The sequence below is a fragment of the Salmo salar genome, chromosome ssa17 (genome assembly GCF_905237065.1).
Source record: "Salmo salar chromosome ssa17, Ssal_v3.1, whole genome shotgun sequence".
NCBI classification, from domain to species: domain Eukaryota; kingdom Metazoa; phylum Chordata; class Actinopteri; order Salmoniformes; family Salmonidae; genus Salmo; species Salmo salar.
In genome coordinates this window covers 45,941,493-45,952,617 of record NC_059458.1, presented here as the reverse complement: position 1 = coordinate 45,952,617, position 11,125 = coordinate 45,941,493, and the positions used below count along the sequence as shown (strand labels likewise).

At 50.4% G+C, this 11,125-nt stretch overlaps 1 protein-coding gene across 1 annotated transcript in view; it reads right to left on the bottom strand.

The window, feature by feature from the left end:
- Positions 1-294: 294 nt before the first annotated feature.
- Positions 295-11,125, bottom strand: part of LOC106575832 (serine/threonine-protein kinase 24) — a gene marked incomplete at its 5' end in the record, with an annotated part of 194,213 nt that continues 183,382 nt past the window's right edge. Inside the window, 2 exons of the mRNA XM_045699652.1 lie at positions 295-1,652; positions 5,419-5,555. Of these exons, the coding sequence (XP_045555608.1) occupies positions 1,613-1,652; positions 5,419-5,555 (177 nt within the window). The remainder of the gene's footprint in view (positions 1,653-5,418; positions 5,556-11,125) is intronic.

Sequence of the window (11,125 nt, the reverse complement as noted above, 5' to 3'; positions counted from 1 at the left end):
AACAGAACAGTGTCTATATATACACTGAGCTGGGTGAACTCACTACCCGTCAACAGAACAGTGTCTATATATACACTGAGCTGGGTGAACTCACTACCCATCAACAGAACAGTGTCTATATATACACTGAGCTGTCCCTCTGTAGTGAACTTCCTGCCCGTGGTTGGTTACCACGGTTACGACCTAGGCCAACAGGGTCAAACTCACAAAGTGCTGTTTGAGTTTCACCGCTCAGTAAAACCCGCTGAACAAACGTTCACGACGCAGCTAAAAAAAAAAAAAACAGTCGAGGCATTTTGTTCATTAGAGTGACTTCAATCTTAAATATTTACCTTCAACATTATCTACAAAAGCACATCATGACCGTTTGTACACAGTGACTGATGTCTGCAACATCAGAGACAGCTGAACATATATACAGGTTGCTTTGTATACAAATAAATCCCACAGAGCACAGCGCCCCCAGTGGGTCGGAGGAGCCATCCATCTAAAGCACTTCACCTGAGGTTCATAAAGAGAGGAGCAGACAGCCCACAGAGGGTTCTCCTCTGGTACCAGTCAGACTGGGTCCATACTGATGGGTCCTCCTCTGGTTCCAGTCAGACTGGGTCCATACTGATGGGTCCTCTGGTTCCAGTCAGACTGGGTCCATACTGATGGGTCCTCCTCTGGTACCAGACAGACTGGGTCCATACTGATGGGACCTCTGGTTCCAGTCAGACTGGGTCCATACTGATGGGTCCATACTGATGGGTTCTCCTCTGGTTCCAGTCAGACTGGGTCCATACTGATGGGTCCTCCTCTGGTTCCAGTCAGACTGGGTCCATACTGATGGGTTCTCCTCTGGTTCCAGTCAGACTGGGTCCATACAGATGGGTCCTCCTCTGGTTCCAGTCAGACTGGGTCCATACTGATGGGTTCTCCTCTGGTTCCAGTCAGACTGGGTCCATACTGATGGGTTCTCCTCTGGTTCCAGTCAGACTGGGTCCATACAGATGGGTCCTCCTCTGGTTCCAGTCAGACTGGGTCCATACTGATGGGTCCTCTGGTTCCAGTCAGACTGGGTCCATACTGATGGGTCCTCTGGTTCCAGTCAGACTGGGTCCATACTGATGGGTCCTCTGGTTCCAGTCAGACTGGGTCCATACTGATGGGTTCTCCTCTGGTTCCAGTCAGACTGAGTCCATACTGATGGGTCCTCTGGTTCCAGTCAGACTAGGTCCATACTGATGGGTCCTCTGGTTCCAGTCAGACTGGGTCCATACTGATGGGTCCTCTGGTTCCAGTCAGACTGGGTCCATACTGATGGGTCCTCCTCTGGTTCCAGTCAGACTGGGTCCATACTGATGGGTCCATACTGATGGGTCCATACTGATGGGTCCATACTGATGGGTTCTCCTCCTTGCTCTTGGGTTAATTCTCCAGCAGTGTTAACTCCACAGGTTTATCAAGCTACTCAAAGAGGCCTTGGAGTTGATCACCAAGCGTCTGGTGTGTTCAGTGTTCTCCGGCGGGAATATGTGGTGTTGTCCAGGCTGACCTCTAGCCTCTGACTGGACCACAGACAGGGGGCGGGGCCTGGGAGAGGCGGGCTGGGGCAGAGAGCCAATCACTAGGGAGAAGAGCACGAAGACTTCCTGCCTGAAGAAAATCTAAGAGAGAGAGGAGAGAGAAGATGGAGAGAAATTAGGATAAACTAAGGTACAGTCAGTAATCAGGTAGTGGGATTAGATGGAGGGAGGTTAGGATAAACTAAGGTACAGTCAGTAATCAGGTAGTGGGATTCGATGGAGGGAGATTAGGATAAACTAAGGTACAGTCAGTAATCAGGTAGTGGGATTAGATGGAGGGAGGTTAGGATAAACTAAGGTACAGTCAGTAATCAGGTAGTGGGATTAGATGGAGGGAGGTTAGGATAAACTAAGGTACAGTCAGTAATCAGGTAGTGGGATTAGATGGAGGGAGATTAGGATAAACTAAATTACAGTCAGTAATCAGGTAGTGGGATTAGATGGAGAGAGGTTAGGATAAACTAAATTACAGTCAGTAATCAGGTAGTGGGATTAGATGGAGGGAGGTTAGGATAAACTAAGGTACAGTCAGTAATCAGGTAGTGGGATTAGATGGAGGGAGGTTAGGATAAACTAAGGTACAGTCAGTAATCAGGTAGTGGGATTAGATGGAGGGAGATTAGGATAAACTAAGGTACAGTCAGTAATCAGGTAGTGGGATTAGATGGAGGGAGATTAGGATAAACTAAGGTACAGTCAGTAATCAGGTAATGGGATTAGATGGAGGGAGATTATGATAAACTAAATTATAGTCAGTAATCAGAACAGACAAATTCATACGCATTGGCTATTAACGTAACCAGCTGGGTATGGATAGTGGTAGGGTACTAGGGTTATAGGGGTTAGTGGTAGGGTACTAGGGTTATAGGGGCTAGTGGTAGGGTACTAGGGTTATAGGGGTTAGAGGTAGGGTTATAGGGCCTAGTGGTAGGGTACTAGGGTTATAGGGGTTAGTGGTAGGGTACTAGGGTTATAGGGGTTAGTGGTAGGGTACTAGGGTTATAGGGGCTAGTGGTAGGGTACTAGGGTTATAGGGGCTAGTGGTAGGGTACTAGGGTTATAGGGGTTAGTGGTAGGGTACTAGGGTTATAGGGGCTAGTGGTAGGGTACTAGGGTTATAGGAGTTAGTGGTAGGGTACTAGGGTTATAGGGGTTAGTGGTAGGGTACTAGGGTTATAGGGGCTAGTGGTAGGGTATCTGGGTTATAGGGGTTAGAGGTAGGGTACTAGGCGCTAGTGGTAGGGTACTAGGGTTATAGGGGTTAGTGGTAGGGTACTAGAGTTATAGGGGCTAGTGGTAGGGTACTAGGGTTATAGGGGTTAGTGGTAGGGTACTAGGGTTATAGGGGTAAGTGGTAGGGTACTAGGGTTATAGGGGCTAGTGGTAGGGTACTAGGGTTATAGGGGTTAGTGGTAGGGTACTAGGGTTATAGGGTTTAGTGGTAGGGTACTAGGGTTATAGGGGTTAGTGGTAGGGTACTAGGGGTTAGTGGTAGGGTACTAGGGTTATAGGGGTTAGTGGTAGGGTACTAAGGTTATAGGGGCTAGTGGTAGGGTACTAGGGTTATAGGGGTTAGTGGTAGGGTACTAGGGTTATAGGGGTTAGTGGTAGGGTGCTAGGGGTTAGTGGTAGGGTACTAGGGTTATAGGGGTTAGTGGTAGGGTACTAGGGTTATAGGGGTTAGTGGTAGGTTACTAGGGTTATAGAGGTTAGTTGTAGGGTACTAGGGTTATAGGGGTTAGTTGTAGGGTACTAGGGTTATAGGAGTTAGTGGTAGGGTACTAGGGTTATAGGGGTTAGTGGTAGGGTACTAGGGTTATAGGGGCTAGTGGTAGGGTACTAGGGTTATAGGGGTTAGTGGTAGGGTACTAGGGTTATAGGGGTTAGTTGTAGGGTACTAGGGTTATAGGGGTTAGTTGTAGGGTACTAGGGTTATAGGGGTTAGTGGTAGGGTATCTGGGTTATAGGGGTTAGAGGTAGGGTACTAGGGGCTAGTGGTAGGGTACTAGGGTTATAGGGGTTAGTGGTAGGGTAATAGAGTTATAGGGGCTAGTGGTAGGGTACTAGGGTTATAGGGGTTATTGGTAGGGTACTAGGGTTATAGGGGTAAGTGGTAGGGTACTAGGGTTATAGGGGTTAGTGGTAGGGTACTAGGGGTTAGTGGAAGGGTACTAGGGTTATAGGGGTTAGTGGTAGGGTACTAAGGTTATAGGGGTTAGTGGTAGGGTACTAGGGTTATAGGGGTTAGTGGTAGGGTACTAGGGGTTAGTGGTAGGGTACTAGGGTTATAGGGGTTAGTGGTAGGGTACTAGGGTTATAGGGGCTAGTGGTAGGGTACTAGGGTTATAGGGGTTAGTGGTAGGGTACTAGGGTTATAGGGTTTAGTGGTAGGGTACTAGGGTTATAGGGGTTAGTGGTAGGGTACTAGGGGTTAGTGGTAGGGTACTAGGGTTATAGGGGTTAGTGGTAGGGTACTAGGGTTATAGGGGTTAGTGGTAGGGTACTAGGGTTATAGGGGTTAGTGGTAGGGTACTAGGGGTTAGTGGTAGGGTACTAGGGTTATAGGGGTTAGTGGTAGGGTACTAGGGTTATAGGGGCTAGTGGTAGGGTACTAGGGTTATAGGGGTTAGTGGTAGGGTACTAGGGTTATAGGGGTTAGTGGTAGGGTAATAGGGGTTAGTGGTAGGGTACTAGGGTTATAGGGGTTAGTGGTATGGTACTAGGGTTATAGGGGTTAGTTGTAGGGTACTAGGGTTGTAGGGGCTAGTGGTAGGGTACTAGGGTTATAGGGGCTAGTGGTAGGGTACTAGGGTTATAGGGGTTAGTGGTAGGGTACTAGGGTTATAAGGGTTAGTGGTAGGGTACTAGGGGTTAGTGGTAGGGTACTAGGGTTATAGGGGTTAGTGGTAGGGTACTAGGGGTTAGTGGTAGGGTACTAGTGTTATAGGGGTTAGAGGTAGGGTACTAGGGTTATATGGGCTAGTGGTAGGGTACTAGGGTTATAGGGGCTAGTGGTAGGGTACTAGGGTTATAGGGGCTAGTGGTAGGGTACTAGGGTTATAGGGGCTAGTGGTAGGGTACTAGGGTTAGTGGTAGGGTACTAGGGTTATAGGGGTTAGTGGTAGGGTACTGGGGGTTAGTGGTAGGGTACTTGGGTTATAGGGGCTAGTGGTAGGGTACTCGGTTTTAGGGGTTAGTGGTAGGGTACTAGGGGTTAGTGGGTACTAGGGGTTAGTGGTAGGGTACTAGGGTTATAGGGGTTAGTGGTAGGGTACTAGGGGTATAGGGGTTAGTGGTAGGGTACTCGGGGCTAGTGGTAAGGTACTAGGGTTATAGGGGCTAGTGGTAGGGTACTAGAGTTATAGGGGCTAGTGGTAGGGTACTAGGGTTATAGGGGTTAGTGGTAGGGTACTAGGGTTATAGGGGTTAGTGGTAGGGTACTAGGGTTATAGGGGTTAGTTGTAGGGTACTAGGGTTATAGGGGTTAGTGGTAGGGTACTAGGGTACTAGGGGTTAGTGGTAGGGTACTAGGGTATAGGAGTTAGTGGTAGGGTACTAGGGGTTAGTGGTAGGGTACTAGGGTTAGTGGTAGGGTACTAGGGGTTAGTGGTAGGGTACTAGGGTACTAGGGGTTAGTGGTAGGGTACCGGGGTTAGTGGTAGGGTACTAGGGTATAGGGGTTAGTGGTAGGGTACTAGGGTATAGGGGTTAGTGGTAGGGTACTAGGGTATAGGGGTTAGTGGTAGGGTACTAGGGTTATAGGGGTTAGTGGTAGGGTACTAGGGGTTAGTGGTAGGGTATAGGGGTTAGTGGTAGGGTAGTAGGGTATAGGAGTTAGCAGTCACACCTCTGCAGTCTGTTAACCAGCTGTGTGACCAGGGAGTCAGAGATCCCAGGGTAGGCCTCCTCTGCTAGGAGAATCGCTTCTCTCAATTCATCCAGAGCCATCGGGTTCCCATTCACTGCCTCCTGACGCTGCTTCAACTGGAGGACAGAGAGACGGGAACGAAACAGGGTTAGGAGGGAGGACAGAGAGACGGGTAGGAGGGAGGACAGAGAGACGGGTAGGAGGGAGGACAGAGACGGGTAGGAGGGAGGACAGAGAGACAGGAACGAAACAGGGTTAGGAGGGAGGACAGAGAGACGGGTAGGAGGGAGGACAGAGAGACGGGAACTGGCAGACAGCAGACAGACAGTATGCTGTAGCAGGGAAGTGTGGTCACAGGCAGCAGACAGGCAGTATGCTGTAGCAGGGTAGTGTGGTGACATGCAGCAGACAGACAGTATGCTGTAGCAGGGTAGTGTGGTGACTGGCAGCAGACAGACAGTATGTTGTAGCAGGGTAGTGTGGTGACTGACAGCAGACAGACAGTATGTTGTAGCAGGGTAGTGTGGTGACTGGCAGACAGACAGTAAGTTGTAGCAGGGTAGTGTGGTGACTGGCAGACAGCAGACAGACAGTATGCTGTAGCAGGGTAGTGTGGTGACTGGCAGACAGCAGACAGACAGTATGTTGTAGCAGGGTAGTGTGGTGACAGACAGCAGACAGACAGTATGCTGTAGCAGGGTAGTGTGGTGACAGACAGCAGACAGACAGTATGTTGTAGCAGGGTAGTGTGGTGACTGGCAGCAGACAGACAGTATGCTGTAGCAGGGTAGTGTAGTGACTGGCAGCAGACAGACAGTATGCTGTAGCAGGGTAGTGTGGTGACTGACAGCAGACAGACAGTAAGTTGCTGCAGGGTAGTGTGGTGACAGACAGCAGACAGACAGTATGTTGTAGAAGGGTAGTGAGGCAAATGACAGCAGACAGACAGTATGCTGTAGCAGGGTAGTGTGGTGACTGACAGACAGCAGACAGACAGTTTGTTGTAGCAGGGTAGTGTGGTGACTGGCAGACAGCAGACAAACAGTATGCTGTAGCAGGGTAGTGTGGTCACTGGCAGACAGCAGACAGACAGTATGTTGTAGCAGGGTAGTGTGGTGACTGGCAGCAGACAGACAGTAAGCTGTAGCAGGGTAGTGTGGTGACTGACAGACAGACAGCAGACAGACAGTATGCTGTAGCAGGGTAGTGTGGTGAGACAGGAGACAGACAGTATGCTGTTGCAGGGTAGTGTGGTGACAGACAGCAGACAGACAGTATGCTGTAGCAGGGTAGTGTAGTGACTGGCAGCAGACAGACAGTATGCTGTAGCAGGGTAGTGTGGTGACTGGCAGCAGACAGACAGTATGCTGTAGCAGGGTAGTGTGGTGACTGACAGCAGACAGACAGTATGTTGTAGAAGGGTAGTGTGGTGATAGACAGCAGACAGACAGTATGTTGTAGCAGGGTGGTGTGGTGAATGACAGCAGACAGACAGTATGCTGTAGCAGGGTAGTGTGGTGACTGACAGACAGCAGACAGACAGTATGTTGTAGCAGGGTAGTGTGGTGACTGGCAGACAGACAGTATGTTGTAGCAGGGTAGTGTGTTGACTGGCAGACAGCAGACAGACAGTATGCTGTAGCAGGGTAGTGTGGTGACAGACAGCAGACAGACAGTATGTTGTAGCAGGGTAGTGTGGTGACTGGCAGCAGACAGACAGTATGCTGTAGCAGGGTAGTGTAGTGACTGGCAGCAGACAGACAGTATGCTGTAGCAGGGTAGTGTGGTGACTGACAGCAGACAGACAGTATGTTGCAGCAGGGTAGTGTGGTGACAGACAGCAGACAGACAGTATGTTGTAGCAGGGTAGTGTGGCGACTGACAGCAGACAGACAGTATGCTGTAGCAGGGTAGTGTGGTGACTGACAGACGGCAGACAGACAGTATGTTGTAGCAGGGTAGTGTGGTGACTGGCAGACAGCAGACAGACAGTATGCTGTAGTAGGGTAGTGTTGTGACTGACAGACAGCAGACAGACAGTATGTTGTAGCAGGGTAGTGTGGTGACTGGTAGACAGACAGTATGTTGTAGCAGGGTAGTCTGTTGACTGGCAGACAGCAGACAGACAGTATGCTGTAGCAGGGTAGTGTGGTGACAGACAGCAGACAGACAGTATGTTGTAGCAGGGTAGTGTGGTGACTGGCAGCAGACAGACAGTATGCTGTAGCAGGGTAGTGTAGTGACTGGCAGCAGACAGACAGTATGCTGTAGCAGGGTAGTGTGGTGACTGACAGCAGACAGACAGTATGTTGCAGCAGGGTAGTGTGGTGACAGACAGACAGCAGACAGACAGTATGTTGTAGCAGGGTAGTGTGGCGACTGACAGCAGACAGACAGTATGCTGTAGCAGGGTAGTGTGGTGACTGACAGACAGCAGACAGACAGTATGTTGTAGCAGGGTAGTGTTGTGACTGGCAGACAGCAGACAAACAGTATGCTGTAGCAGGGTAGTGTGGTCACTGGCAGACAGCAGACAGACAGTATGCTGTAGTAGGGTAGTGTGGTGACTGGCAGACAGCAGACAGACAGTATGTTGTAGCAGGGTAGTGTGGTGACTGGCAGCAGACAGATAGTATGCTGTAGCAGGGTAGTGTTGTGACAGACAGCAGACAGACAGTATGCTGTAGCAGGGTAGTGTGGTGACAGACAGCAGACAGACAGTATGCTGTAGCAGGGTAGTGTGGTGACAGACAGCAGACAGACAGTATGCTGTAGCAGGGTAGTGTGGTGACAGACAGCAGACAGACAGTATGTTGTAGCAGGGTAGTGTGGTGACTGGCAGCAGACAGACAGTATGCTGTACCAGGGTAGTGTAGTGACTGGCAGCAGACAGACAGTGTGCTGTAGCAGGGTAGTGTGGTGACTGACAGCAGACAGACAGTATGTTGCAAAAGGGTAGTGTGGTGACAGACAGCAGACAGACAGTATGTTGTAGCAGGGTAGTGTGGCGACTGACAGCAGACAGACAGTATGCTGTAGTAGGGTAGTGTGGTGACTGGCAGACAGCAGACAGACAGTATGTTGTAGCAGGGTAGTGTGGTGACTGGCAGCAGACAGACAGTAAGCTGTAGCAGGGTAGTGTGGTGACTGACAGACAGCAGACAGACAGACAGTATGCTGTAGCAGGGTAGTTTGTTGAGACAGGAGACAGACAGTATGCTGTTGCAGGGTAGTGTGGTGACAGACAGCAGACAGACAGTATGCTGTAGCAGGGTAGTGTGGTGACTGGCAGCAGACAGACAGTATGCTGTATAAGGGTAGTGTGGTGACTGGCAGCAGACAGACAGTATGTTGTAGCAGGGTAGTGTGGTGACAGACAGCAGACAGACAGTATGCTGTAGCAGGGTGGTATGGTGACTGACAGCAGACAGACAGTATGCTGTAGCAGGGTAGTGTGGTGACTGACAGACAGCAGACAGACAGTATGTTGTAGCAGGGTAGTGTGGTGACTGGCAGACAGACAGTATGTTGTAGCAGGGTAGTGTGTTGACTGGCAGACAGCAGACAGACAGTATGCTGTAGTAGGGTAGTGTGGTGACAGACAGCAGACAGACAGTATGTTGTAGCAGGGTAGTGTGGTGACTGGCAGCAGACAGACAGTATGCTGTAGCAGGGTAGTGTAGTGACTGGCAGCAGACAGACAGTGTGCTGTAGCAGGGTAGTGTGGTGACTGACAGCAGACAGACAGTATGTTGCAGCAGGGTAGTGTGGTGACAGACAGCAGACAGACAGTATGTTGTAGCAGGGTAGTGTGGTGACTGGCAGACAGCAGACAGACAGTATGCTGTAGCAAGGTAGTGTGGTGACTGGCAGACAGCAGACATACAGTATGTTGTAGCAGGGTAGTGTGGTGACTGGCAGACAGACAGTATGTTGTAGCAGGGTAGTGTGGTGACTGGCAGACAGCAGACAGACAGTATGCTGTAGCAGTGTAGTGTGGTGACTGGCAGACAGCAGACAGACAGTATGCTGTAGCAGGGTAGTGTGGTGACAGACAGAAGACAGACAGTATGCTGTTGCAGGTTAGTGTGGTGACAGACAGCAGACAGACAGTATGTTGTAGCAGGGTAGTGTGGTGACTGGCAGCAGACAGACAGTATGCTGTAGCAGGGTAGTGTAGTGACTGGCAGCAGACAGACAGTATGCTGTAGCAGGGTAGTGTGGTGACTGACAGCAGACAGACAGTATGTTGCAGCAGGGTAGTGTGGTGACAGACAGCAGACAGACAGTATGTTGTAGCAGGGTAGTGTGGCGACTGACAGACAGCAGACAAACAGTATGCTGTAGCAGGGTAGTGTAGTCACTGGCAGACAGCAGACAGACAGTATGCTGTAGCAGGGTAGTGTGGTGACTGGCAGACAGCAGACAGACAGTATGTTGTAGCAGGGTAGTGTGGTGACTGGCAGCAGACAGACAGTAAGCTGCAGCAGGGTAGTGTGGTGACTGACAGACAGCAGACAGACAGTATGCTGTAGCAGGGTAGTGTGGTGAGACAGGAGACAGACAGTATGCTGTAGCAGGGTAGTGTGGTGACTGACAGCAGACAGACAGTATGTTGCAGCAGGGTAGTGTGGTGACAGACAGCAGACAGACAGTATGTTGTAGCAGGGTAGTGTGGCGACTGACAGCACACAGACAGTATGCTGTAGCAGGGTAGTGTGGTGACTGACAGACAGCAGACAGACAGTATGTTGTAGCAGGGTAGTGTGGTGACTGGCAGACAGCAGACAAACAGTATGCTGTAGCAGGGTAGTGTGGTCACTGGCAGACAGCAGACAGACAGTATGCTGTAGTAGGATAGTGTGGTGACTGGCAGACAGCAGACAGACAGTATGTTGTAGCAGGGTAGTGTGGTGACTGGCAGCAGACAGACAGTAAGCTGTAGCAGGGTAGTGTGGTGACTGACAGACAGCAGACAGACAGTATGCTGTAGCAGGGTAGTGTGGAGAGACAGGAGACAGACAGTATGCTGTTGCAGGGTAGTGTGGTGACAGACAGCAGACAGACAGTATGCTGTAGCAGGGTAGTGTGGTGACTGGCAGCAGACAGACAGTATGTTGTAGTAGGGTAGTGTGGTGACTGGCAGCAGACAGACAGTATGTTGTAGCAGGGTAGTGTGTTGACAGACAGCAGACAGACAGTATGTTGTAGCAGGGTTGTGTGGTGACTGACAGCAGACAGACAGTATGCTGTAGCAGGGTAGTGTGGTGACTGACAGACAGCAGACAGACAGTATGCTGTAGCAAGGTAGTGTGGTGACTGGCAGACAGCAGACAGACAGTATGCTGTAGCAGTGTAGTGTGGTGACTGGCAGACAGCAGACAGACAGTATGCTGTAGCAGGGTAGTGTGGTGACAGACAGAAGACAGACAGTATGCTGTTGCAGGTTAGTGTGGTGACAGACAGCAGACAGACAGTATGTTGTAGCAGGGTAGTGTGGTGACTGGCAGCAGACAGACAGTATGCTGTAGCAGGGTAGTGTAGTGACTGGCAGCAGACAGACAGTATGCTGTAGCAGGGTAGTGTGGTGACTGACAGCAGACAGACAGTATGTTGCAGCAGGGTAGTGTGGTGACAGACAGCAGACAGACAGTATGTTGTAGCAGGGTAGTGTGGCGACTGACAG